General features: G+C 46.4%; 1 protein-coding gene across 4 annotated transcripts; it reads left to right on the top strand.

Annotated features, from left to right (window-relative positions):
• The first annotated feature begins 365 nt into the window (after positions 1 to 365).
• On the top strand, positions 366 to 19,233 carry Zbtb43 (zinc finger and BTB domain containing 43). 4 transcript variants are annotated; one of them, XM_027423744.2, is made up of 3 exons: positions 366 to 505; positions 4,892 to 4,952; positions 13,919 to 19,233. In XM_027423744.2, exon 3 carries the CDS (start codon positions 13,942 to 13,944, stop codon positions 15,343 to 15,345), a length of 1,404 nt encoding a protein of 467 aa, XP_027279545.1. In that variant the 5' UTR covers positions 366 to 505; positions 4,892 to 4,952; positions 13,919 to 13,941; the 3' UTR covers positions 15,346 to 19,233. The 4 variants fall into 4 exon arrangements, with proteins under 4 accessions (XP_027279545.1, XP_027279546.1, XP_027279548.1 ...); XM_027423746.2 differs by having other exon boundaries at positions 453 to 470; XM_027423745.2 differs by lacking the exon at positions 4,892 to 4,952.
• Positions 19,234 to 26,091: the final 6,858 nt, after the last annotated feature.

Genomic DNA, 26,091 nt, shown 5'->3' with positions numbered 1-26,091 from the left:
GAATTTGAGGCCAACTCGACCTACATAATGAGTTCAAAGCCAACCTGAAACTTTTATTTTATTTTATTTTTTGTAGGGGTGAGTGGAGTGAGCTCTCACTTGTCACCGTGTGTGCTCCAAGCATAGAGCCCAGGCCATTAGGCCTGGCGGCAAGCGCCTTTACCCGCTCAGCTAGCTCGCAGTTCCTAAGAGCTTCGAACTCGAAATCAGTTAACTCTTATGCCTGCCTCCCGAAACGTGACCAGCGGGACGTCCTATTGCGCAGGCCCCGGCCGCCCCCTGAAGACCCTCCCAGAAAGGGCTCCTAGAGCATGCGCACACCTCAGCGTCGCGGACGCGCCTCCGGAAGCACTGGCAGTTTCGGGGGCGGGACCGGGAAGCGTTTCCGGGGGGGCGGGAGGCTCCGGCGGAAGCTGTCCCCGTGGTGGCGGCGGAGAATAAGGCCTTAGTGCGGGCGACTGGATGCTCCGGTAGGCTGAAGCTGCGAGCGCGGAGCCGTCGGCAGGTACGGCGGGGTGGGGAGGCTGGCGGCCGCGCGAGAGGTCACGGTCGGGGTCACGAGCGTCCGGGACGCGGGTGCTCATCCAGAGCCCTCCCCGGTGGCCGCGACGCGGGACGGCGCCAGCGACTCCGCAGCCCCCGGCGCCCCGGCTCGGAGTCCCGAGGCCTCCAGCGCCACCGGGAGACTTCCTGTCCAAGGTCACCCCGCGGCAGGTGCACGGCGGGCCGGGGCGCCTGGAGGATCCGCCCGCGCCGCGACCTCAGGGTCGAGCCACCCACGCGGGAGCCAAAGCCGGGAGGGGGGACCTCGCCGCTCCGAGTTTCGCCTCTTTGTCACCCCGTCGTCACTTGTTTTTGTCCCCAGACTGGGCTCTGGTCAGCTGGAGTTTCTCTCCACCTTGTGTCCCTGGAGCTCACAGTCTGGGGACCTTGTCTTTAATCTCTGTTTCTTGACTCTGCTCTGGTTCGGGGCCCGAATGTCACACTGGCTTCTTGACCATTTGTGTGTTTTTCCCCCTCTGCCAATGTTGTGTTCTTGTTTCTCTCCCTCCCAACTGGGTTTGTTTAGGCAGGGCGGGCCCTGCCTGGACCTCTGAGCCATGGAAGGTGACTCATGACCCCGTGAAACTCGCCCGCCTGGGCGACATTCTCAGTGGCCCGACCGCAGTCTGGCCTCGGTTCTGACCGGTGTCACCCAACCTCACAAAGTGTTGGGAGCTCCTGGCCCTCACACTGAAGGCCCATCTCACGGTTTAGGCAGCTAGTGAATCCTGAACTTCTCTTCCATGTGGTCTACACAGCTCTCCAGTTATTTGCTCTTTCCAGGAGCCCCAGGGCTGTCAGGCACTGCCTCTGTTTAACCAGGTCAGCATGTCTACAGGCTCAGGAAGGACCAGGTTGACATCTGCCCTTGAGATCCTTAGCACTGTAGCAGAATTTTTAGGGGCAGCTTAGGGAAGAATTTAGGAATTCGTTCCCTGCATGTTTCCAAAGTACCGTGAGAAAGAAGTGAGACACGGGACAAATACTATTTAAAACTTTTGGAATCGAGTGTCAGTAATAGACAGGACAGAAAACAATTTATGAGGTGCTAGAGTCAGATACTGTGTTCAATGTGCACAGAGTTTAGGAGACAGTAAGAACATTCTAGAAATGGATTGGGCACAACAGTGTGAATGATGTAATGTCAACATAGCATTACACTAAGTAGTTACAGTGGTAAGTTTTGTGCTGTGTTTATACTGTATACACACAGCAGAAGGAACTCTGGAGACTTCCGAAGCTGGTATAAGCACGTCCACAGTGCACTTTAGAAACTTGGTTTGGAACATTTAGTTGAATCCCTTATATTGATGCAAGCTCTTAATAGCAGCAGGTTCAGTTGAAGGCTTACAAAAGGAGTCAGGGGACCCTGATGGCTTTAAATCGGATGACAGCAGTTTCCCACCTGTCTTCCCCTCCTTGCCCCTTTGGAATCAATGCAGAAATTTACCCTAGTGGCAACTTGAGAAATGTATTGCCTTTGACATGCAGAGAACTTGTGAAGCTGGAAAAATTCCCCTTTATTAGAGTAGAAAATGCTCTTGTTATTTCTTCACAGACTATGCCTTTGGTTTTTTGTCTGTTTTCTGTTTTATAAATCTTGCCTTCTTTACATTCATTTTTCAAGGTTTTATTTGGGGGGGAGGGGGGTTGTGTTGTTTAGATTTTTTCTTTGTTTTGTTTTGTTGCCTTTTATCTCTGAGTTCCCAGGCCAGCCTGGTCTACAGGCATTCCAGAACAGCCAGGGCTACACAGAGAAACCTTATCTCAAAACAAACTTGGGAGATATATACTGTCTGAATCCTGGAGTAGCCTGAAACTCCCAGTGTGATGACCTTGAACTGATGATCCTCCTACTCCCACCACCCAAGAATTAGATTCCTGTGTGGGCTGCTTATCTGACCAATTAGGTCACCAGAACCCTCAGAATGGGTTTCAAGATCTTACAGATTTAGACATGCTGCCTGAGTTTTCTTTCCCAGCAGAACTCCCTTCCAGAGTGGCACATGTCACTAATAGTAAACCGAGGAAAGTAAGCCTCCTTAGACTCAGCTTCTTTTTAAAGGCAGTAGAGCCTGACCTGAGCCTGGAAAATCAGAAAAATTCCTCAGTGGAAAAGATGGAGAGAAAGCAGTAACAAGGGGGAGGGAACCCAGAGAGAAACCCATTTATGTGGCTCCTTCGCCTTTCTACACCATTGTGAAAGGTTTGAAGGTCAAGGAGGGCCCTGGGACAGATTATTCCTTGGGATAATAAATGTTCTAGAAGAATGATTGTGACGAAATGAGGGCCCCTATGTGTTTTAGAGGGAAGGAGATTGAGATGGTTCTCTTTGGCTCTACAGTTGGTAGTTGCTGGTGGTAATGAATGAGTGGTCAGTCAGTTATCACTAAGACTGTTAGATGATCAATAAGCATCTGTCCCGATGGCCATTCCTGGGGGTTGACCAGGCAGGAAGGCAAGAATCTATAGAAACGGGGCTGGAGAGATGGCTCAGTGGTTAAGATCACTGGCTGCTCTTTCAGAGGACCTGGGTTCAATTCCCAGCACCCACATGGCAGCTCACAACTGTCTGTTACTTCAGTTTCAGGGGATCTGACACCTTCACACCAATACACATAAAATAAAGTTAAATAAATTATTTTAAAAAAAAAGAATCTATAGAAGCATCATTTTAGGCTGGTGGTGGCACACACCTTTAATCCCAGCTCTTGGGAGGCAGAGGCAGGCAGATCTCTGTGAGTTCGAAGCCAGCCTGGTCTATGAGAGCTAGTTCCAGGATAGATTCCAAAGCTACACAGAGAAACCCTGTCTCAAAAAAACCAAAGAAGAAAATAACTTAATTTTAGTTCATGAGACAAAAGTATAGTTGTTACAGGCATTGTCACAGTTCAGCCAAGATGGAGTAGCTGTACAAAATGGCCTGGCCCTGCCTAACATTGCCAAGTTTGACACCTGGATTTGATGCCCAGCACCCATGTAGTACAAGGAGAGGACTGACTCCTGCAAGTTGTCTTCTGACCTCCATGTGTGCTGTGTGCCTTTGCACAACACAGGAAAACAAGTTAAGATATAATAAAACTTTATTTTAAAATACCACAGAAACAGAAGCCAAGAGCTTCTAGAATGACAGTTCATAATTAAAACTTTTGTTTTGGTGCTGGAGAGATGGCTCAGCGGTTAAAAAGCACTGGCTGCTCTTCCGGAGGTCCTGAGTTCAATGCCCAGTAACCACTTGGTGGCTCACAACCATCTATAATATCTGGTGCCCTCTTCTGGCCTGCATGCATACAGAATAAATCTTAAAAAAAAAACAAAAACAAAACTTTTTGATTGAGTGTTGCTGTGTAGCTCAGGCTGGCCCTGAACTCACTATGAAGCCTCCTGTTTTGAGCCCATGGGTTCTGGCATTACAGGTTGGCACTGCCATCTGGACAGCAGCAGTCTTTTTTTTTTTTTTTTTGGTTTTTGGAGACAGGGTTTCTCTTGTGTAGCTTTAGAGCCTATCCTAGCAGTCACTCTGGAGACTAGGCTGGCCTCAAACTCACAGAGATCTGCCTGCCTCTGCCTCCCCGGGAGTGCTGGGATTAAAGGTGTGGGCCACCAACGCCCGGCCTCAGCAGCAATCTTAATGAGTTTTCTGCCTGCTCCTCACACACAATGTTCATCAAGTGAGTACATATACACAGACTGGCAGAAGCATCCTAAATTCTTTTATTTTTATAAGATTTATTTTTATTTGCGTGTGTGTGTGTGTGTGTGTGTGTGTGTGTGTGTGTGTGTGTGTGTGTCTGTGTGTGTGTCTGTGTGTGTGTGTCTGTGTGTGTGTGTCTGTGTGTGTGTGTGTGTGTGTGTGTGTCTGTGTGTGTGTCTGTGTATGTGTCTGTGTGTAAGTGTGTATCAGGTACCTGTGGAGGCCAGAAAAGAGAATTGGGTCCCCTTAGGCTGGAGTTAGAGGCAGTTAGTTGTGAGTCACCTGACATGGTGCAAGAAACTGAACGCAGGTCCTCTGAGAGAGCATCAGGAATTTTTTTTAAAGATTTATTTATTATGTACAGTTTTCTGTCTGCATGTATCCCTGCAGGCCAGAAGAGGGCACCAGATCTCATTACAGATGGTTGTGAGCCACTGTGTGGTTGCTGGGAATTGAACTCAGGACCCCTGGAAGAGCAGACAGTGCTCTTAACCTCTGAGTCATCTCTCCAGCCCCCATCAGGAATTCTTAACCACTGAATAATCTCACACTCAGCATCTTAAATTTTCAATGTGATTTTTTTCCTTTCAGAAATCAGTTTGATTTAGCTTGAAGCAAAATTGAGAAATGCATTTTCTCTTTCTATTCATTCAGACTGTTCTTTGATGGTCATGGCATAAGGAACATTATCACCAGAAATACAGCTTTGCACTGGGTAAGCTATAAATGTACTAGTAACATAATTTAAGACTATTTATTATAATAATTTCCTATCACCAAAAACAATGTAGTTTGTCAAGTTTTGTTTAAAATTTTAGTTATTTATATATGTGTGGATTTTTGCCTTCATGTGTGTCTGGTGCTCACAGAGGCCAGAAGAGGGCATCAGATCCGCTTGGACTGGAGATGCTTAAGAGCTGTCATGTAGGTAGGTGCTGGGAATCAAACCTGAGCCCTTTGAAAAGTAGCCAGTACTCTTTTAACTCCTTGTCAGATGGTTTCTTTGAAGAAGGAAACACTGCACATTTTAAGGCTAGTCACTGGAGTACTTCCCATTAATAAGGTCCTTAATTTCAAGAGAAATTTCTGCCAGATGATCATTTTTTACTTAGAAAAACTTCTGAGGCCTGCCACCTGCAGCAGCGTGGCCTGAAGAAGTCTTGTCATGTGAGCTTATGAGCTTTCCTTTACTCCTTGAGCAGAGTAGGCTATGAAGGGTTCTCTGCAGGGCCCAGGTTTACAGGCTGCGTTTTGTAGATGCAAAGCATCTGACTAACAAGAATTTGGGTAGGCATGGGGTGTTGGTATTTTCTACATTTGTGCCAGACGTTAAGTTTCCTAAAGCAACATTTACTGTGCTTCTACAGTGAGCATGCAAATTACCATATGCTCTGATTAAAGACATCCTTGGAGGGCTTCAGTACAGGCGCTGGTAGGTCTGCCTCCCTGTTTTGTCGCTGTCTCTGTGCTTTCAGGGTGTTTAATCCCTGTTAAAATGGTGTTTAGGATTTGATATACAATTTTCTCAGCTGAAGAATAAATAGTGGCTACTGCTCAGCTCATCAGCATGGGAGGCATGATAGAAGCAGTCTATTTCAGGGAGTCTTCAATAGAAGGCCCTTTACCTTCTGCTTTATTTTGGTTTTATTTTTAATATTTATTACTTTTTTATTTACTTTGTATGTGTGTAGGCCTATGCCTTCAACATGTGGAGGTCAGAGGATAACCTCTGACCCTCCTTCCACCATGAGGGTCCTGGGGATTGAACTTAGGCCTTAGGCTTGGCAGCTGGCCCTATTACCCACTGCGCCCTATCACCAGCCCTTGTCTTTTGCTTTAAAAAGCCATTAAACAGGCAAGCAGTAGTGGCACATACCTTTAAAACCAATACCCCAGAGGCAGGTAGATCTCTTGAGTTCAGGCCATCCTGGTCTACAGAGGGAGTTCCAGGATGGCCAGGGATACACAGAGAAACCCTGTCTCAAAAAACTAAAAGAAAGATAGATAGATAGATAGATAGATAGATAGATAGATAGATAGACAGACAGACAGACAGACAGACAGATAGATATTTAAAGATTGTGTTAGACCCCCCGGAAAACTCAGGTATCCGGGGTCCCAGGCCACGACCGAGGTCACCCCAATCACCAGGCAGATTCGAGAGCTTGCTGCAAACTGCATGAGGCTTTATTGTAATTTAACGAGCTAACCCCATGTTAGCTCGGGTCTTTCACCCACCCACCATGGCGGTTGGCTACAAAAGACAGCTCGAACCGGCTGCAGAGAGAGATCTTGTAGGGCAATGTTAGGGGAGTGTCTAGGGGTACGTACAGGCTCACGATTGGTGTGCCTCCAGGCTTGGAGGGCTTTCCCTGTGTCGATCAGTTGTTATGGCCCGTAGGCCCTCCCAGGGTGGTTGCTATGCTCTGCGTCATTGCTGTGCGCTTGTCAGTAAAGTACACCCAGGGTTATAAAGCATAGCACCACCAGCTGATTGGTTCCTTGTCACGAGGCAGACATCTGACCTCCTAGTGACTAGGGCAAGGTCAGACAAGCAGGTGTTCGGCTGTTGTGGCTGCCGAAATGGGGGGCAACTGTATTGCTTGTGTGTAGATATTCTTGCCCTCCCCTAAGCGGTGTAGTCTGACACTATTCACATGGCATGTCCTGGATTATGGGTGATCTTTTTTGTTTGTTTTATTTTTGTTTTCCCGACACAGGGTTTCTCTTTATAACAACCCTAACTGTCCTGGAACTCACTCTGTAGACCAGAGATCCACCTGCCTCTGCCTCTGCCTCTGCCTCCTGAGTTCTGGAATTAAAGGTGTGCGCCACCACCACTGCTACTCATATGAGTGATCTTAAGGTCTTAAAATATTCTTGAAGACATGAGTAGGTGGCATTGTAAATATTCAGCCAATTTCTTCAGATGACTTGTGCATCCACAGACTTTTCATGTTTGAGGGGTAGTCCTAGAACCAACCCCCACAGATACTGTGAGACAATTGTTTGTGTACATCTTTATACATGTACTTGTGTGTACATTAATAAAGAGCTGCTGTTCTATTAATTTTCCTAGTGTTGCATTAACTTTTCCTAGGGAGATGCAAACAAATGTTTATTCATCCCAGATAGGTCACCAAGGACAGAACAAAGTCCAGCTTGGCCTTTCTGTCTCTAGCTTCTGACAGTCACCAATCCACTTTTTCTTGTTTTTGTTTTTTTTTTTTCTCACTAATCCACTTTATAAATTTGTTTTGAATGTGTCTTTTTATAATGAAATGATGAAAATATGTCCCTTTGTGTCTAGCTCTTCCCTCCCTCCTAAATTCTCACTCTCCTCCTGCCTCTCCTTCCTTTCTCTTTGCATATCCTGCCTCCCCAGTCCCTTCCTCCTCCTTTCTCTAGTTCTTTATGATGCTGAGTATAAACCCCAGTGCTTTCTGGCCTACTGGACCAGCCACTTCCTATTCCTGGCTTCTTTCTGTCATCTTGTCTCTGGGCCCTCCCATGTTGACACATTGTTCTTTCTCACTGCCAGATATCTTTGAGATGGATGTGCTGTGTTTTAAGTAGTCATTGCTTGATACACACTTTTACTATTTAATAATGCTGCTGTAGATAGTCATGCATGAGCTTTGATATGGACATCATGTGTTCTATCTATTGAGCTTATGCTCAAAAGTAGAACTGTTTGAGGTCCTCCCCACCCCCTTTCTGCAGCTTTTAAACCATTTCCATGCCTACTAGCAAGTGTGTTCTAGTCTCCATGAAACATACTGACAGTTTTAAATGTCTTATTTTTCATGCCATCTTAGTGTATGAGAAAGGGGTTTCTAGTTTTGGTTGTTTTAGGGGATGGGGAAAATGGGGTGCTGGGCATGAAACCAGGTATCTTGCACATGGCAGACAGGCATTCCTGCCTGAGCTGCATCTCACCCCACATAGTGTTGCAGTCTCCTATTATGTGTGCAGTCTCTATTTTCTTGATGGTACCACTTAAGGCTCACAGTATTGTAGCTTCCTGCCCACTGATCTGTAAAGTCTTCCAACTTTAGACTTCCTCCTGCATTAGTCTGTGGACACATGAATGCCTTACTTTGGACACTCAGTCCTCATGTTTAATGCTGAAACCCAGTGTTGTGGTTTCATTCTGTTGCTGTGATAAATAAAACACTGTCTAAATGCAACTTGAAGAAGGGGTTTATTCAGCTTACACTACTAGGTCACACTCTAGCCAGGAAGGGAAATTAGGGCAGGAACTTAAGGCAGGAACCATGGAAAACTGCTTACTGGTTCACTCTGGGTCAGTCAGACTTATGCTCTGCTAGTTGCTTATACAGCCCAAGACTTCCTGCCTAGGGATGGTGCCACCTAAAATAGGCTGGGCCTATTAATAATCAAGGCACTTCGATACACAAATGGCCATAGGCCAACCTGATTTCAGGTATTTCCTGTCAAGGCTTTCTTCTCAGATGACTCTAGGTTGTGTAGACAGTTACGACTGACTCGGACACCCAGCTTTGCCATGAGGATGAGGCATTTTTTAGAGACCGGTGCTACTGCCAAGGCTGTCTCTGTCTGTCTGTCTCTCTTTCTCTCTGATTTTTCAAGACAAGGTTTCTCTGTAGCTTTTGAAGCCTTTCCTGGCACTCTGTAGACCAGGCTGGCCTCAAACTAACAGAGATCTTCCTGCCTTTGCCTCCCAAGTACTGTGATTAAAGGCGTGTGCCATCATGTCCGGTTTAGCTCAGATTTTAAAGCCTGTGGCTCACAGCCCACACCATTCTCTAGGATCTTGGAATTTGGACATTTTTGGTATCACTTGTACTATTTCCATAAAAACATGATATATAAGAAGAATGAGAATCTGTCTCCATGTCTGGTGACTCCAAATTAAAAAGTGATAGGACCTTGTGACCATATGCTACCCCACCCTGGGTTCTTCTTATGGTGTTTTCAGTCTTTGCTTGAATGACATGCTGAACATGTTTGTTCCCTCTGACAGACTATAAGAATGTTGGTGATAGCTCATGCCTTTAATCCCAGCACTCAGGAGGCAGAGACAAGAGGATCTCTGTGAGTTTGAGGCCAGCCTGGTTTATAGAGTGCCAGGACAAGCTCCAAAAGCTACAGAGAAACCCTGTCTCTTGAGGCCGTGGTGGTGATGGTCGTGCACACCTTTAAAGCAGGCACATCTCTGTGAGTTTGAGGACAGCCAGGGCTACACAGAGAAACTCTTGTCTCAGAAAACAAAAACAGAACGGTAATGTTTCTTGATGGTCTTTGGTGTCCCCTATACTTTGCATGCAAGGTCCTTTATGGGCTTTTAGTAATCTTGGAGTTATTTTTTTATAGGTTTTTTGAAACTGGGTTTTTCTGTGTAACAGCTCTGGCTGTCCTGGAACTCACTGTATAACCTAGGCTGGCCATGAACTCACAGAGAACTTCCTGCCTTTGTGTTATAATACCAAGCCAGGGTGGGACCTTGGTGGATCCCATGGTGGGGGACAAACATACCATCAGGCAGAACTTACATGGAAAGGAAGTTTTATTGGGAAAGGAGTGGGGTAAGGAGGAGAGAAGAAAGAGAGAGAAATGTGGTGGAGACAGGACAGATCTGTCTGCCTCCAGCAAGGGAAGGTGGGCAGAGTTTGCCTCTTAAAGAAACCTTTGCACCTGCTTGCAGACTGCAGTGACATAGGATCCTGGGCTGGCCAGGGTACTGCCTGAATACATTCTGCCAGGTGACAGGGGGTGAAAGACAGTCGTCCTACCTAGGTTTTCATGCTGAGTTTATAGGTGAATCCTCTGTGCCCAACTTTTAATTGACTATGAGTTCAGAGGCATGATTACAGGCAGAGTTATGCAACCAACACTGCTGCCATTTGCCAGGAGTCCCAGTTCCCTTTTGTAGATTCTAAGACAATCCAGGAAGCTTGAGGAACATTTCATTAGAGAGGAAGAACAGGACAGGCAGACTGGGTCTTGGAGCCTACTGGGAGGAAGCTGGTGAATAAGAGAAAGAGGTGAAGATGGCAGACAGGCTTTGCAGTGGAGATAGCAAGGGCTTGTGTGAAATGAGGTATCGTCAAAGGGAAGGTAAGAAAGCTCAGGATCAGGGCCAGTGGTGGTAAGAGATAGGAAGGTAGAGAGTAGGTAGTGTTTGAAATTCTGCAAGCTGTGGCTGCATTGAGAGGAGCTTCTGGCCTTTATATTATCTCAATATGGAGATAATTACTCCTCCCTGTCTCAAAGTGTATCAGCTTTCCTGAGGGGTGATCTGACAATCCCAGTTGTATTAACTGTTAAAGGAGTGGACAGTAGTATGTAATGTTTAGAATGTCTTGTCTCCACTGGTGGCCAGGACATGTTTGTTCTCTCTGACAGATTATAAAACCTGTGTAAGAATGGTAATGTTGCGGGGTGGGGGGTGGGGGGCAGAGGCAAACTGATCTCTGAGTTCAAGGCCAGCCTAGTCTTCAGAGCCAGTTCTAGGACAGGTTCCAAAGCTACAGAGAAAGAAACCCTGTGTGTGTGGGGGTGCGCTAAACCCTGGTATCTCTGCCTTCCTCCCTTTCCTGTGGCATTTTAATCCTTAAGAGGGCAGTTGTGACTGTCCTTCCTCGAAAAGCCTCTTCCCCCTTCCCCGGTGTTGTCAGGGAAATGGAAGGTGGGAGGCTAGGAGTCCAGAGCTGATCTTGAGGGGAGTCTATCCTCAAGCAGCAATTCCCCATTCACAACACAGCAATTGTATCATTCCACTCTTGATTTCTAGTCTAGCACTTTTGTCCCCCTTTTCAAACCAAAATTCTACTTTGGGGAGAAATACCTAGAAGCTCTCCACTCAGATGCCCTCATCCCACACTCCAGCTCAGAATTTACATAGACACCCGTCCTCGGTCATGCAAATGCAAGGTCTGCATTTCCTTTACATACTAGAACACCTGCTGGGCAGTGGTGGCAGAGGCTGGCCTGATTTACAGAGCTAGCTCTAGAATAGTTAGGGTTACACAGAGAAACCCTGTCTTGAAAAGGAAAAAAACAAAACAAAACCTTAGAATATCATACCTAAACAGTTTATTTTATGCTCTAGTTTCATTTTATGCTATTATAAAATGTTTTAGGATGTATAAAACCATAAATTAATGCCTTGTTCAAAAAACATCATCTTATCTAAAGATTATTAATGATTGGTCCAGCATTCTGGTCTCTTTGGAGGAGTCAGGGTGCCATGAAAAACCTATGGGAAAAACCCCATAGGTTTGGAGTTAACTCTGACCTCAATTCGGCTCTCTACTTAGTTAGAACAAGCTTTTAACTTTTAGAAAGTCGCTTAAAATAACTGAACTTAAGAACATTGAGCCCTGCATTTGCCGGATACTTATGAGTGGGGGACTGACCTGGAGCTTAGTGACAGCCCATTCATCTAGCACAAAGCCAGCTAAGGAAGAAAGGAAGAGCCAGGTGTGGTGGTGTACACCTTTATTACCAGCACTTAAGAGGTAGAGGCAGGAGCCAGACAATGGTAGCAGAAGCGTTTAATTCCAGCACTTGAGAGGCAGAGGCAGGCTGATCTCTGTGAGTTCCAGGCCACCTTGTCTCAAAATAATAAAGCAAAAACTACATGGTATACCACATTTGACACAGAGTAATTATTTTTTTGTTTGTTTTTGAGACAGGGTTTCTTTGTGTAACAGCCCTGACTGTAGACCAGGCTGGCTTTGAACTCACAGAAATCCATCTGCTTGTGCCTCTCAAGTGCTGGGATTAAAGACATGCACCACTACCACCCATCTACACAGAGTAAGAACACCTCAGTTTCTTCACTTGTCATCTCTCCTGTCACTCAAGAATGATTTCTGAGGGATCGAAGGATGATGCAAGGTTATAAGGAAGATTTTTAAGAACTACTGTAATAGATGGCTCAACTGGTAAACTGCCCAGCAAACATGAGGGCCCGTGTTCAACCCCAGCACCTAAATAAAAAGCAGGGATTGGTGGTATTTGTTTGTAATCTTTGGAGCTGGGGTGGCCGGCCAGCCTGAGTTTGTCCTAAAATCACAAAATAGAGTCCCCGAAGAAATAGGCCAATGTTGACCTGTGGTCTTCATGTACACTTACACATAAGACTCCTCCCCACACACAAATTCTAACAAAGAAGAGTTACTTGATCTTTGTTTGGTCTAACCAGCTCTTTTGGTATTTATTGATGATTGGTTTATAGTATTAAAGCAAAGAAACACAGGGCAAAGAAAAATGCTGGGTGTGTTTTCTGTGTGTCTATGGGGGAGTGTATGCATATGTATATACATGTTTGTTCTTTTGTGTGTATTGTGCACATGGTGGAAACTAGCAACTCATGTTGACTGTCTTCTTTGGGCACTCTCACCTGTGTATTGAGCCACATTCTGTCACTTAGCCCAGAGCTCACTAGTTAGGCCAATCCAGCCAGCTTGCTCCAGGGATCCATCTCCACTAGGATTACAGGCTAAGCATTTACATGGGTGCAACACTTGAGCCATTCTCCCAGCCCCTGCTCTGGGTGTTCCTGTGTACTTGGATATAGTGCAGAAACAAGGAGCCTGCAGGACTTCTAATGGACCACTGTCTCAGGCAGTGTCCAGGATGTTTCCAGCAGCAGCATAGGCCATTCTTACTATTTTCTAAGTCTTATTAGCAGGGACAGTAGCTATCACCTAGTGGGTCTATAAGTCTGTTAGCCCGCAATGTAGAGACAACCAGATAGCAAACCTTGCTCTGCTCAAAATGTCAGAAGTCCTGAAGGAGCAACTCTTCATGACCTCAAGAGTGATCTGTAGCAGTCATCCAGTAGTGTTTCCTAGTGCTAAAAGACCAATTGTATAATTTCCCTGATTCTATCTCCAGAGGCATTTCCCTCAGTTCTTCCCTGGGTTTGAGGCCAGTTGTACGTGTGTGTGTGTGTGTGTGTGTGTGTGTGTGTGTGTACGTGTGTGTACATGTGTGTATGCATATGTGCACGTGTGTGTGATTGTGGAAGCCTCAGGTCATCCTTTTGTCCTCTGCCTTATTTCTTGAAGCAGGGTCTCACTGAACCTGGGACCAACTGATTGACTAAATTGACTGGCCCAAGAGCTGGGTTGGGGTCATCTTGTGGTCTACACCCTGCAGTATTAGGGTTACAACCATCAGCTGCCATACCCATCTCTTCACTTGGGTCCAAGGGAACCAGACACTTGTCCTTAAGCTTATGGGGCTGTGCCCAGTCATTTCTGTCTCTCAGGCATTTCCGTCTTCCTACAATTCAGTTCTTCGTTCCTTTTTCCTTTCCTTTTGGAGTGTGCATGGAGATGGAACACAGAGACATGCTAAGCCAACATGCTATCTTCCCCACCCCCCAGCCATAATCCAACCCCCACCCGTAATCTTTTTGTTTCTCCCCTGGTCCTTCCCATGTTCCTGTTGTTCCCCCCTCCCCTCTGTTATTTTGATAAGAATCATGTTTGTTTTTGTTAGAAATAGTTACTTTGTTTTGCTTAGGGGATTTATATGCTGGAAGAATCAAAGTATTCAGCCTATCTCAGGGGACTGGTGGATGAGTGCCCAGAGGCCAGAGGACTTGATGGAACTTGGGACTTGTCTTGGTATGCTGGGCTGCTTTGAGGATGGAGTTAGCACTAACTTTTCTTTCTCTTGCAGCACTAAACAAGATTGGTGATGAAATGGAGCCTGGAACGAACTCTTTTCGAGTAGAGTTTCCAGATTTTTCCAGCACCATTCTGCAGAAACTAAACCAGCAGCGCCAACAAGGACAGTTATGTGACGTCTCCATTGTTGTCCAAGGCCACATTTTCCGGGCACACAAAGCTGTTCTTGCTGCCAGTTCACCCTACTTTTGTGACCAAGTACTCCTGAAAAACAGTAGGAGAATTGTGTTGCCTGATGTGATGAACCCAAGAGTATTTGAGAACATTCTCCTATCTAGCTACACAGGACGCCTTGTGATGCCTGCTCCAGAAATTGTTAGTTACTTAACAGCAGCCAGCTTCCTCCAGATGTGGCATGTGGTGGACAAATGCACTGAGGTTCTAGAGGGAAACCCCACAGTTCTTTGCCAGAAGCTAAATCATGGCAATGACCACCAGTCTCCCAGTAGCAGTAACTATAATGGCCTGGTAGAGAGCTTTGAGCTGGGTTCCGGGGGGCACACTGATTTCCCCAAGGCACAGGAGCTGAGGGATGGTGAGAATGAAGAGGAGAGCACCAAAGATGAGCTGTCATCTCAGCTCACTGAGCATGAGTACTTGCCCAGTAACTCATCCACAGAGCATGACCGGCTGAGCACTGAGATGGCGAGCCAGGATGGGGAGGAGGGGGCCAGTGACAGCGCGGAGTTCCACTACACCCGGCCTCTGTACAGCAAGCCCAGCATAATGGCTCACAAACGCTGGATCCATGTGAAGCCTGAGCGCCTGGAACAGACGTGTGAGGGCATGGATGTGCATGCAGCCTACGACGAGCACCAAGTCACTGAGTCCATTAACACCATGCAGACAGAACACTTGGTCCAGCCTTCAGGAGTGGAAGAGGACTTCCAAATTGTGGAGAAGAAAGTAGAAGCAGAGTTTGATGAGCAAGCAGAGGAGAGCAACTATGACGAGCAGGTGGACTTCTATGGCTCCTCCATGGAAGAATTCTCTGGAGAAAGGTTGGATGGGAATCTAATTGGGCACAGACAGGAGGCTGCCCTCGCAGCAGGCTACAGTGAGAATATTGAAATGGTGACGGGGATAAAAGAAGAGGCGTCCCACTTAGGGTTCTCCGCCACTGACAAGCTGTATCCTTGTCAGTGTGGGAAAAGTTTCACACACAAGAGTCAGCGAGATCGACACATGAGCATGCACCTCGGTCTTCGCCCTTATGGCTGTGGGGTCTGCGGTAAGAAATTCAAAATGAAGCACCATCTCGTGGGCCACATGAAAATTCATACAGGCATCAAGCCCTATGAGTGTAATATCTGTGCAAAGAGATTTATGTGGAGGGACAGTTTCCACAGGCATGTGACTTCTTGTACCAAGTCCTATGAAGCTGCAAAGGCTGAGCAGACTACAACTGAGGCTAACTAAAAATAGGGTCTGGCCCTTGAGTGGCATGCACAAAAATAAACTATGGTAATTAATGCAAATCTGGGCACAGATGATGCGTGCCACTTGCTATTATGAGAGAAGCTTAAAAAGAAAAAAAAAAAAGAAGATATTTCTGAAAGACCAGCTCTAAGTAGGCCAATTAAAAAATTTAATTCCTCAAATTTGTATGTTCTGGTCCTGGCCTAGAATGGATGATGGGGATAAGTTCACCCAGTGCCCAACTGGCAAGATAGCCCTTCCAGCCAGCAGTGACTGCCGCGGTGGACTTGGTGGCAGACTAACCCACCAGTTCACTCAGGTGGTAGCAGTTGTCTATCACACAGTGCCCTGAAGTCCTGTTGCATTTTATTTTCCCCTGGTGGATGCAGAGGTTCTGGGGCTTTGCTTTGTTAGCGCATCACTGGATGCTACTCCCCTCAAGGCTGCAGCAGCCTGACTCGTGGGCTGAGTTGTGAACTGAGCTCTTTCATGTCTAGTTTCATGTTTTCTAAAGTTCTAGCTGAAACTGGCAATGTTCAATAGACATGAGTCCAAAACTTGGCTCCTGTTATAGTGCTTCAGACTTCTTTTTGTTTTGTTTTGTTTTGTTTTTCGAGACAGGGTTTCTCTGTAGCTTTGGAGGCTGGCCTCGAACTCACAGAGATCTACCTGCCTCTGCTTCCCAAGTGCTGGGATTAAAAGTGTGCGCCACCACCGCCTGGCTGCTTCAGACTCTTGACAAAGCACGGTTTTGTGTTTAGTTTTAATTGGGTTTGAACCATTGTGTCTCCTTTAAAGTCTGTGGGTGCCAGAGGTAGGTGTTTCTAGTCGATTTGTTACCCTAAGCTTCCCTCCATTTAATGGTAACAGTCTGAACTAGATATCCAACCTGCAGTGACTTATCACAGTACTGGCAGTGTCCTGTGGCCCTACTGCCTTAGATCATGGTGCTTCCCAACAAGGGTCAGCCAGGGACCACAGCTCATGGAACCTAGCCAGAATGCATGACTAAGAGTTACCTGTGAGTGGGACACTCCCATACTCATCAGAGGCAGTAACTTATAAAAACAAAAGGCTATACTTGAGAAAGGTCTCAAAAATACACTGGTGTAGGTGTTTTAGAGGGACACTGAGCAATACTGTCAGCTCCTTATGAGACCTGGAATATGCGTTCCAAGTGTGAAAGGAGTCCTGCATTAAGCAACGTCATCTACAGATTCCTGTTCCTCAGTCACAGAGAAAGCTGCACAGCACACATTTACAAGTCCCAGTAGTTTACACCCACCCTTCAAGACCTGGTCTCCCTGGAGTGTATGTTTTAGGTTGGAAAGAAGTCTTGTGTATTCAGAAAGGCTTTAAGCACATGACAGGCCTGAGGCTCTTCCTGGGATGGGTGTCTGTCTGCTTTTCTTCCCTGGGATAACATATTCTGACCAACAGTAGCTCAGGGAGTTTGGTTTATTCAGCTTACACTACCGTGTCACAGTCCATTCTGGGGGAAATCACAGCAGGAACTTGAATATCCACAGTCAAGACTATCAGCCACAGACATGCTCACAGGCCAGTCTGATTTGAGCAGTCCCTGATTTTAGACTCCCTTCTCAGATGACTCTAGGCTGTGTCACATTGTTAGCTCTAGCCGGACAATGGGACAGGGTGTCGCTCCTATGTCACTTTCCACACACAGTCTGTTACTGCTAAGTAGAAACTTTTTATTTCCTTAAAATAAAAATTCTCTTTCTTGGATTTGGGGTGAAATTTTGTTTTTAAAGTTTGTCTTTCTCTGACATTTCTGGCAAGGGCTTCTGATCATAAGACTTCTGACACCAAGAGTTCACCTTTGACCTTTGTTTGGGAAGGGGAAAGAAAATAGGGACTAGCCAGTAAATGCTTGTGATCAAGATTGCAAAACAGGCATCTATTTATGAACACTGTATCAATCTTGGTATATAAAAGCACTTTGTATTTAAAACTTTATTATAAGTGTAGGTGTAGGGGTTATTTTGTTTTGTTTTGTTTTTACCTAGAAACTAGATAATACCTCCTAGTGGTTTGGCACATTCAGATGATCTCCCAGTGTGGAAGTCTGCTAGTTTGCAGTGGTCCTGTATGTACCTGAGAAGCACATGGAGGGGATTGTACAGCCATACTCACATGTGCCTCCTAGTCTTCTCATAGGAGAGGCCAGTGGGTTTAGGGATGACCCTAAGATGTGTGAGGATGAAGCTAGTAATTTCTACCCTGAGGCAGTTGAACCATTCTGTAGTTAGGAGCCGCTCCTGCCCTGCCCTATTCACCTCCTATTCACTGACTGCCTTCTGCCTATTGAGCTGTCTCCCATTGAAGTCTCTATTCATATGAGAACTAGGACCCTTGTGGAGAAGAATCTGAGGGAAAAAGAAGACACCCTGGCAATATCCAGGTCCTTGGATTGTGTTGAATCTGTACCCTTGTCATGCATGATGACAACTTTTGTTCAGCTGGAATGTGGCAGACCCCACGAATAGGTGGGGTGTCCTAGGTCTTAGAGGCAGAGGAGTAACCAGATTCTAGGCATTGAATCAAGGCTTCTGACCTGGCTTTCCCACTAGAGGGCCTTCCTGGCACCCCTGCTTTGCTATAGTATTGGTTTCCTCACTGCCTTAGTAAGTCCCCACCCTTCCAGACGAGCTTGAATAGTTGTGGACAGCACTGTCCAGTGTTCAGGGACTTCATCAGTGGTCCACCGGCAAGGTGTTCCTTCTCTCCTTTGAACCATGTAGGAAAAGGCTTCCAGGCCCCACTGGTTGCATTTCACAGTCTGCATGCACCATGCCTTTGGATGCGCAAGTCAGTGAGCTGCAGGGTCCAGCTCCTCGAGCCCTTGTTCTGAGCTCACCTTCCCCTGCCAGGTGGTGGTTGTTCTTTTTTTTTTTATTTATTTTTTTATTTTTCTAGACAGAGTTTCTCTGTGTAGCTCTGGAGCCTATCCTGGCACTCACTCTGGAGACTAGGCTGGCCTCGAACTCACAGAGATCCACCTGCCTCTGCCTCCCGAGTGCTGGGATTAAAGGTGTGAGCCACCAACGCCCAGCCCCCTGCCAGGTTCTTCAGAGCCTGCCCTAAAGGATTCTCTCCATTGCAGGGGGCCTTTACTGAACTACTCTGACCCTCAGCAGGCTTTTAGCTGCTGGGAATGCTGTGTGGCACAGCTGGTATGGAATGGAAAGTGAGGAACAAAGGCTGTGCTGCATTCTGGAAACCCGTGTGCTGCAGCTGGGTCCCCGAGGTTGCAGCGAAGCTTTGCCTGTCCCACAGATAAGGTAGTGCTTGCTAAACTTTGATACTTTGGGGATCTGGGCCAGGGTTGCCCTTGGCCTCCTGTGATTTAGGTTGCTTTGACTGGTGACTAACTATCCAATGAATCCAGGTTTGCTTTGGGTTTCTTTTTTTTTTTTCTCTCTGATATTTACATATTTAAAGGTACTAGTTTGTAATTGCAGATCTCTACTGATAGTGCCCTGTGGGAACATGCTGGAACACCTTTGCAAATGTGATTTTTTTTTTCTTTTTAAGTGTTGCTTGAAGCCTGTGTCATGTCAGTGGCTGCTGCCTCCTTTCTTTTTATGTGGTTCCCAATGTTTCTTCCAGAAAATAACTTTATTTATGCAAGTCAGGTGACTCTTAGGCCACAGGACCATGGGATGATAAACAGATTGTCATTAGGTGCATATCATGGATACTTTGTGAACTGCCTGTGTTGCAGAAGTTAGTTCTTTCTAGAATTGCTGTCTTCGGTGTACAGCGTGGGTTTTAACTGAATGTTACTGTTTAATATTTTCTTCTTATAGAAGAGACCATGCCCTTTTGTATGACACGTTTTAATAAATGTTACCTGTCCATTTTGTACAAAGTTGTGTTTTGTTTTTCTCTCCTGTTTTGGTTCTGTCTTTTTAGCCTGAAATTAAAGTTTGTCATCGCCTTTTAATAAGTAAAGACCACATAGGCTGGTCTCAAGATCAATGAGTAGACTAGTCTCAGTAATGGGTACCTGCCAGGAGGGTCAGGTAAAAACATTTACAGGATATCCTGAGTTTTCCCTGGTTCTCTTTACCCCCTCGGAAGAGGCTGACTGGCTTCTGGGTTCTGCCTTGGCTTCTGATCAGGAGCCACTGGAGATGCTAAGCTGGGAGAACTGATGGAGAGGTTGAGGAACTCACACCTGGCCGGCTGCCTCCTCTAGGTGCAGGCTGCCAATGGCCAGGCTCCTCGTCTAAGACAACTGAAGCTTTGCACCAACACACCCTGTCCTTGTTGCTTCAAGCTTAGGATTGGTCCTGGCCTTCTCCAGCCCTCAGGTACTTCACCACCTATGCCTGTTTCTCACCGCTGCTGATACCTCAGGTGTCCTCATTTCTCAAGACAGCAGTCCAGTGGAGCCAAGATTCCAGAGCAGGCCAGTGTGGCTGCCACATGCACCGGCAGGCTTTTCTGCTCTGTGATGTCCCCATGTGCCTCAGTCAGCACTTTGTATCACCTTGCTTTGCCCTCCGGTATCCCTTTTCCCCTGAAAAGCCCGGCCCTGGAAAGGCAGCCGCCGTCTTCAGAGGCACCACAGACTTCCTAACAACAGCTCATTACCAGAGACACTGCTTGTTTTAGACCAAACTTAACCATCTTCCCACACAAACCTTCTGTTACCACTGTTTGTTGTGAGATGAACCCCCACCCCGTTGCTGATTTTGAAGCCAGCTCCAGATTGCCTAGAATCATTTAGTGTTCTCTAGGTGGGGAGAACCCCGGAAGACCCCATCTAGCCTTTTTTTTATTTTTTTTTCCCCTTGAGGTGAAGCCTGTGCACTCTGACCACAGGCAAACAACACTGTATATCATGATGAACCCCTCCAATCTTCAACCTCCTTCCACCCCTTCTTTGAGATCCTGGTGGACAGTGCAGCAGAAACCATAGCAGTCACATCACATAGCATGTATGCACCCCGCACGCCAGGGTGGAGGCCACAGGGCTAAAGACAGCAGCACGTGAGCATGAGGAGGAGATGGGGTGGCACAAATGGGAACAGAAGGAGGTGGGATGTGAAGGGTGTTACCCAGATGGAGTTTACAGCACCTGTGCGGGTTTATTTAGCTTCCTTCCTAGTGGGCCCAGAGACAGCGTCCCACCAAGCCACACCGCAGAAGCATTCCTCAAGACAGCCTGGGTGGCTGGAAGGTTCACACAGCCCAGAGGACCCAGGGGTCAGTCAGCAGCTGGAAATGTGGCAGGCTCAAACCTGCTGTACTCAGAGTGATTATGTGGCAGATAGCTTTAAATATGTTCTTTCTCAGTATAGATAAATGAAGGAAAAATCCACTCACATGTTCTTAAACTGCTAGGCTTGCATGTTCCCAGCGGTGGAGCGCTTGCTTAGCATGACAGTGTCTGGACTCCATGCTCAGCACTGCAAGACTGAACAACAAAAGTCTGTTTGAAGTTGAGTGAAAGTGGGCATGCTGACCCTTTACTGAGAAACCACAGAGGTCAGTGCAGGGTGGGAGACGCCTCGGGCTTTCTTTGAACTAGTTGGTCTAGTTTGAGTCAAAAGGGAACAATTTGAATTTCAAATCTTGAACCACCTTTAATTTCTTCCAAGCAGATGATGGGCCAGCTGAGCCTTGCACATAGCAGCAAAGGTGTCGTTGTCCTGTGTGGGGAAGCATTCAGAGAAGCAATACCATAGGTAAATGTACAGTTTAAAATAGTGACTTTTCACCTAGGCTCAAGTGATTATGAGTTCTATTTTTTTTCTCCCTCAATACTCCAAAATAAGAAGCCAGTAGCAAAGCTATTAAATGTATTTATAACCTAATAAGATAGTAGTTACTCCCCAGAGGATTCTGGCTTGCCAGATATTGCAGCTAACCTTGATGTATGGAAGCTAAAAGCTCCCTCCAGAACTGCCCATCCTGTTAATTTGGGGTCAGCAATGCTGTGATAAAATTTCACTTATTAGGGTTCACAAAAAAAAGCCCTCAACTGCTGGGCACTCCAGTCATGATGGATGGATGTTGGATCTGTAAACAGGCTGGTGGTCCCTCAGGATTGAAGCTAAGCCTTGAATTCTCACAGCCACTTGCTTCCGAATGCTGACTTTACAGATATGTGCCACCATGCCTAGCTCTTGATTTTTTTTTTTTCCTTTATGGCTAATCAACCCACTGAACACCATCTCCACTTTGGCCTAAGAGCCTTGAGGTTGCTGAATACTGTTGGCTCCAACCCCTTACCATGCTTAATATGTGTAAAGCATTTGGATTATGAGGTAGAATTGCCTTACAGGCCACCACAGGTAGCAGCAAAGAATTAGATAACTGAGATGCAGTTGGGGAGGGATTGTCTCCCTCAAGGAAGAAGCTTCCATTAAGCCTTTCTCCTGCACACTAGGACATGATTCAGTGGTAGATCACTTGCCTAGCCAGGTCAAATTTGTAAAGGTGATCCACACTTAGCAGAGTATTGAAGCCCGCTCCAACACTAGGCAGTGTGACCTAAACTGAATTAGCCTCCTGGTGCTGAGGTAGTGGGTGGAAAAAATTAAGACTTCAGCAGCTCATTCCCTTTCAGCTTAATTTCCAGGGCTCAGTCACCACTAGCTCACTCCTTTTGCTAGGACCAACAATGTCCTGCTCTGTTCCAAAGACCCTGTATGGACTGGGTCTCAATCCTTGTGCCAGCCTTGCAAGGCAGGGCACTAACTTGAAGAGAATAAAAAACAGCTAGTCTGACGCTGGGCTGAGGAGGTATCCCAGTCAGGAGAGTGCTGGCTGTGCAGGCTTGAGGACCTGAGATTGACCCCAGAACCTAAGTGAAAAGGCTGGGCATGGTGAGGTGTCTGTTATCTAGCACTGAGAATGCAGAGGCAGGAACTCTGGGCTTGCTGACCAGCCAGCCTCAAGTCTGTGCAGTGAGTCTCAAGCTCCAGTGCTGGAGGACAACTGACAACTTGCAGGAATTGGTCGGGGCTCTCTTTCCTCAAGGAACATGGTGGAGCCAGAGAAAGATGGCTCAGCTGGTAAAGGCACTTGCCACCAAGTCTGAGGACTTGCATTCAATCCTTGTAGAGGAAGAAAAGACCCAACCAATAACTACAAGTTGTCAGTGGTCCTTTGACCTATGTGTGGTGACAACACACACACACACACACACACACACACACACACACACACACACACACACACAGATGTAAAGAAAGAAAAACGAAGTGGACAGCTAAAAATAATCTGAGGTTGACCTCTGGCTTCTGCAAGCATATGCATTCTAGCATATGTGCACACAGAAGTTTAGGCAGCCTGTGGCTTGTGTCCAGTGACTTCCAGCCAAGGGCTCAGAGTGTCCCTAGTAAACCCACTGCCTGCTGGTATAAAGACTTATTAGCAGTGTGGTTATCACAAGGTGGATACTAACCAAATCTGGTTATCTCTGCATTGGTGGGCCCCAGGAAAGTCCCTGTGTTCCCAGGAGCCTCCAGTCCACACCTCATGTGGACTACTGCAAAGTGTTTTGCTTCTAAGTAGTGCTGATCTGTCACTTCCCATGCAAGTGCCACCTGGTATCCTACCTCCCCCTAGCTGACACCCTAGTTCCTCCTGCTGGCTCCGAGTCAGCGCACTTGACCTATGTTGCTTCCCTTGAGCTTCCCTTGGTCCTTGCATGGATGTTTTGTTCTGCTCCTTGTCTTTTCCATCACCCTTTACAGGCTTTGTCCTTCCAGAAGGTTCTTTTCTATATTCTGAGGCTCTGTAAAAATAACTATCTGACACTCTGCCCTGTAAGGGCCTCCAAAATTCACACTTTGAGTGATCCCATGTAATTTTGAATGTCACTCTCTGATGGTACTTGCCACTGTACTGTGATTTTGTAGGTGTCATCCACCCTTCACCCTTATGCACCCTTAGCCCTCAGAAGCAGGAGCTAGCCTTGTTTGTTTTGTGTTGGCACTAGGGATCAAACCCAGGGCCCTTATACATTCTAGAGAAGCACCTACTGAGAGAAAGCATCCCTGGCACTTTACATTTTGAAACAGGATCTCACCAAGTTGCCCAGGCTGGCCTTGAACTTTCTTCAATCCTGCCTCAGTGTCCCAAGTAGCTGAGATTAAGTGAGTGTGTCACCACCCCTGAGGAGCCACACTGTAGTCATCTCTGAGTAGCTGTCCCGGCACAGTCCTGATTCACAGCCAATAAATGCTACTTGATATCTTTTTATTTATCTTTTGTAAATGCAGATGAACCAGTTACTACTACCATAAACTGTTTTGTTTCTTTTTTTTTTGAAATAGGATTTCTCTGGGTAGCCCTGGCTCTCCTGTACACGAGGCTGGCCTCAAACTCAGAGATCCTCCTGCCTCTGCCTCCCGAGTGCTGGGATTAAAGAACAAGCATCATCACACCTGGCTACCATAAACTTTCTTTTTAATTAAGGAAATTTTGACATACTGTTGGGAAAGTACACACGCCATGGTGTGTGCATGTGGAAGTCACAGGACAACTTGCAAGAGTCAGTTCTTTTACCATGTGAGCTCTGGGACTCAAAGTAGAATTGATAGCAAGCACCTACTGAACCATCTCACCATCCCCCTCCAAACCCCACAGTGCCTCCCCCTGCCATTGACTCTGTTTCAATAAAGCTTGCATTAGAAAGGGTTGAGGATGTGATTTCCTGACAGAACACCTGAGTTCCCAGCACTACAACAAAACATCTTTCTTAGACAATTCAGCACCCAATAAACTTGGGAGGTCTTCAGGATTTCTGCTGGCTGAGAATTCTGAGGTAGCGTAAGTTCCCTTCTAAACCCAAATGAAAGATTTCATATCAGAACAGGTGACTTTGCTACAGGCCTGGGGAGATGCTCAGTCAGTTATAGGGCTTACAGTGCAAGCATGAGGACCTCAGTTTGAGTCCTAGGACATGGGGTGGGTGAGGGGGAGTAGCCATGGGTTAAAAAACAAACAAACAAAAAACAAAAAAAACAGCACTAATGAGGTAGATAAAGGTGGTTCCCCAGGGCCAGGCCAGCCAGCCTAGCCGAGTTGGCAAGTTCTAGGTCAATGAGAGACATTGAAAGCAAGGCTGGTGGTTCCCGAGGACACTGGTTTAAATTCAATCAGGCAGAAGAAAGCAGTGAGGATTATCAAGAAAAAGGTTTCCAGCAGGGCAGTGTTGGTGCACACCTTTAATCCCAGCACTCAGGAGGCAGGAGCAGGCAGATCTCTGTGAGTTCTAGAACAGCCAGGGCTACACAGAGAAATCCTGTCTGAGAAAAGGAAGGAAGGGAGAGGGAGACACACACACATACAGAGAGAGAGAGAGAGAGAGAGAGAGAGAGAGAGAGAGAGAGAGAAAGGTGTTTCTAGTGGGAAAAGCATTAACTTTGCTGGTAGGATAAACCCATGCTCCCCGCGTTCCCTGAGCTCCCCTTGCTCTTACACCTACCCTATAGTTTAAAAAAAAAAAAAAAAGTCATTAACTGTTAAGTTCTGCTGGAAATTTGACCAGAAAAGCATACTTCTGAAGCAGGTGTGTTACCTATTATTTGGTTCTTCACCTAGCCCTAAAGCTTGTGGCAATTGATCATGACCAAGAATTGGTTTTGGATGCCTTTTAATGTGTGATGTTTTTACCGATCTGTGCTTTAAGCAATGAAAGAATGTTTATACTCGGAAGTACAGAATCTGGGCCAGAAGCCGGGGGCGGGGGATGGAGGGGTGGGGTGAGGTATGGTATATGTAATAAAAACTGTATTACTTGTGAATTGGCTCTGGAGGGGGCACACCATGGGCTTTTTCTGACTGCCTGAAATTAGAAAGGGCAACTGTGGAGAGTTTGACTCACTCTGGGGCCCTGCCAAGGAAGCATTGTACAGTTCCTTTAGGAGTGGCTGGAGAAGTGTCAGGGAAATTGTTCCCAATCTTCCCATGCAGAGGTACCACTCCAGATGTTAGAATATTTTACAAAGCCTCATCTTCCACCACATCATGATAGCCTGAGTTAGGTCTGGGAAGGCTAGGTAGCCTAGTCAGTAAAATGCTGGCCATACAAGTTTGATCCCCAGAGCCCAAGGGAAAAAAAGAAGAAAGAGGAAAAAGAAAAGGCCACCACTGGGGAAGCAGAGACAGGCACATCCCTGGTGCTCACTGGCTGCCCAGCCAGCCTCACATTGGCAAGCCCCATCAAAAACAAACAAATGCCGGGTGGTGGTGGCCCACGCTTTAATCCCAGCACTCAGGAAGCAGAGGCAGGCAGATCTCCAAGTTTGAGGCCAGCCTGGTCTCCAGAGTGAGTTCCAGAACAGTGAGAGCTACACAGAGAAACCCTGTCTCAAAAAAACCAAAAAGAAAAAAAAAATCTAGGTCAATGGTACCTAAGGAATAATACCCAAGATTGACCTCTGGCCTCCACCCACGAATACACGTGCACCTCACCTGCGTGTGTGCACATGTGCGCGCGCGCGCGCGCACACACACACACACACACACACACACACACACACACACGTGTGCACGCGCACACACAATTTAAAATGTCAAAACACTGCTATGAATTCAGCGATGATAAAATTACATTTTAAAAGTATGCTGTTGATAATATCATCACAGAAGAAACTTCAAAGCCTCTGTGATATATATCACCATATCCAGGGTTCATTCTGAGGTTTAATCATTCACTCATTCATCATTTTACTTACTGCTGATTCTTTTCTTTAAGACAGG

Source organism: Cricetulus griseus, chromosome 6, assembly GCF_003668045.3.
Source record: "Cricetulus griseus strain 17A/GY chromosome 6, alternate assembly CriGri-PICRH-1.0, whole genome shotgun sequence".
Classification (NCBI taxonomy): domain Eukaryota; kingdom Metazoa; phylum Chordata; class Mammalia; order Rodentia; family Cricetidae; genus Cricetulus; species Cricetulus griseus.
The sequence above is the reverse complement of the archived record's forward strand: the minus strand, read 5'-3'. Positions and strand labels throughout refer to the sequence as shown.

Bases quoted from the DNA above. Each gene is read 5' to 3' on its own strand.
- Zbtb43 (XM_027423745.2), top strand. From the start codon at position 13,942: ATGGAGCCTGGAACGAACTCTTTTCGAGTAGAGTTTCCAGATTTTTCC.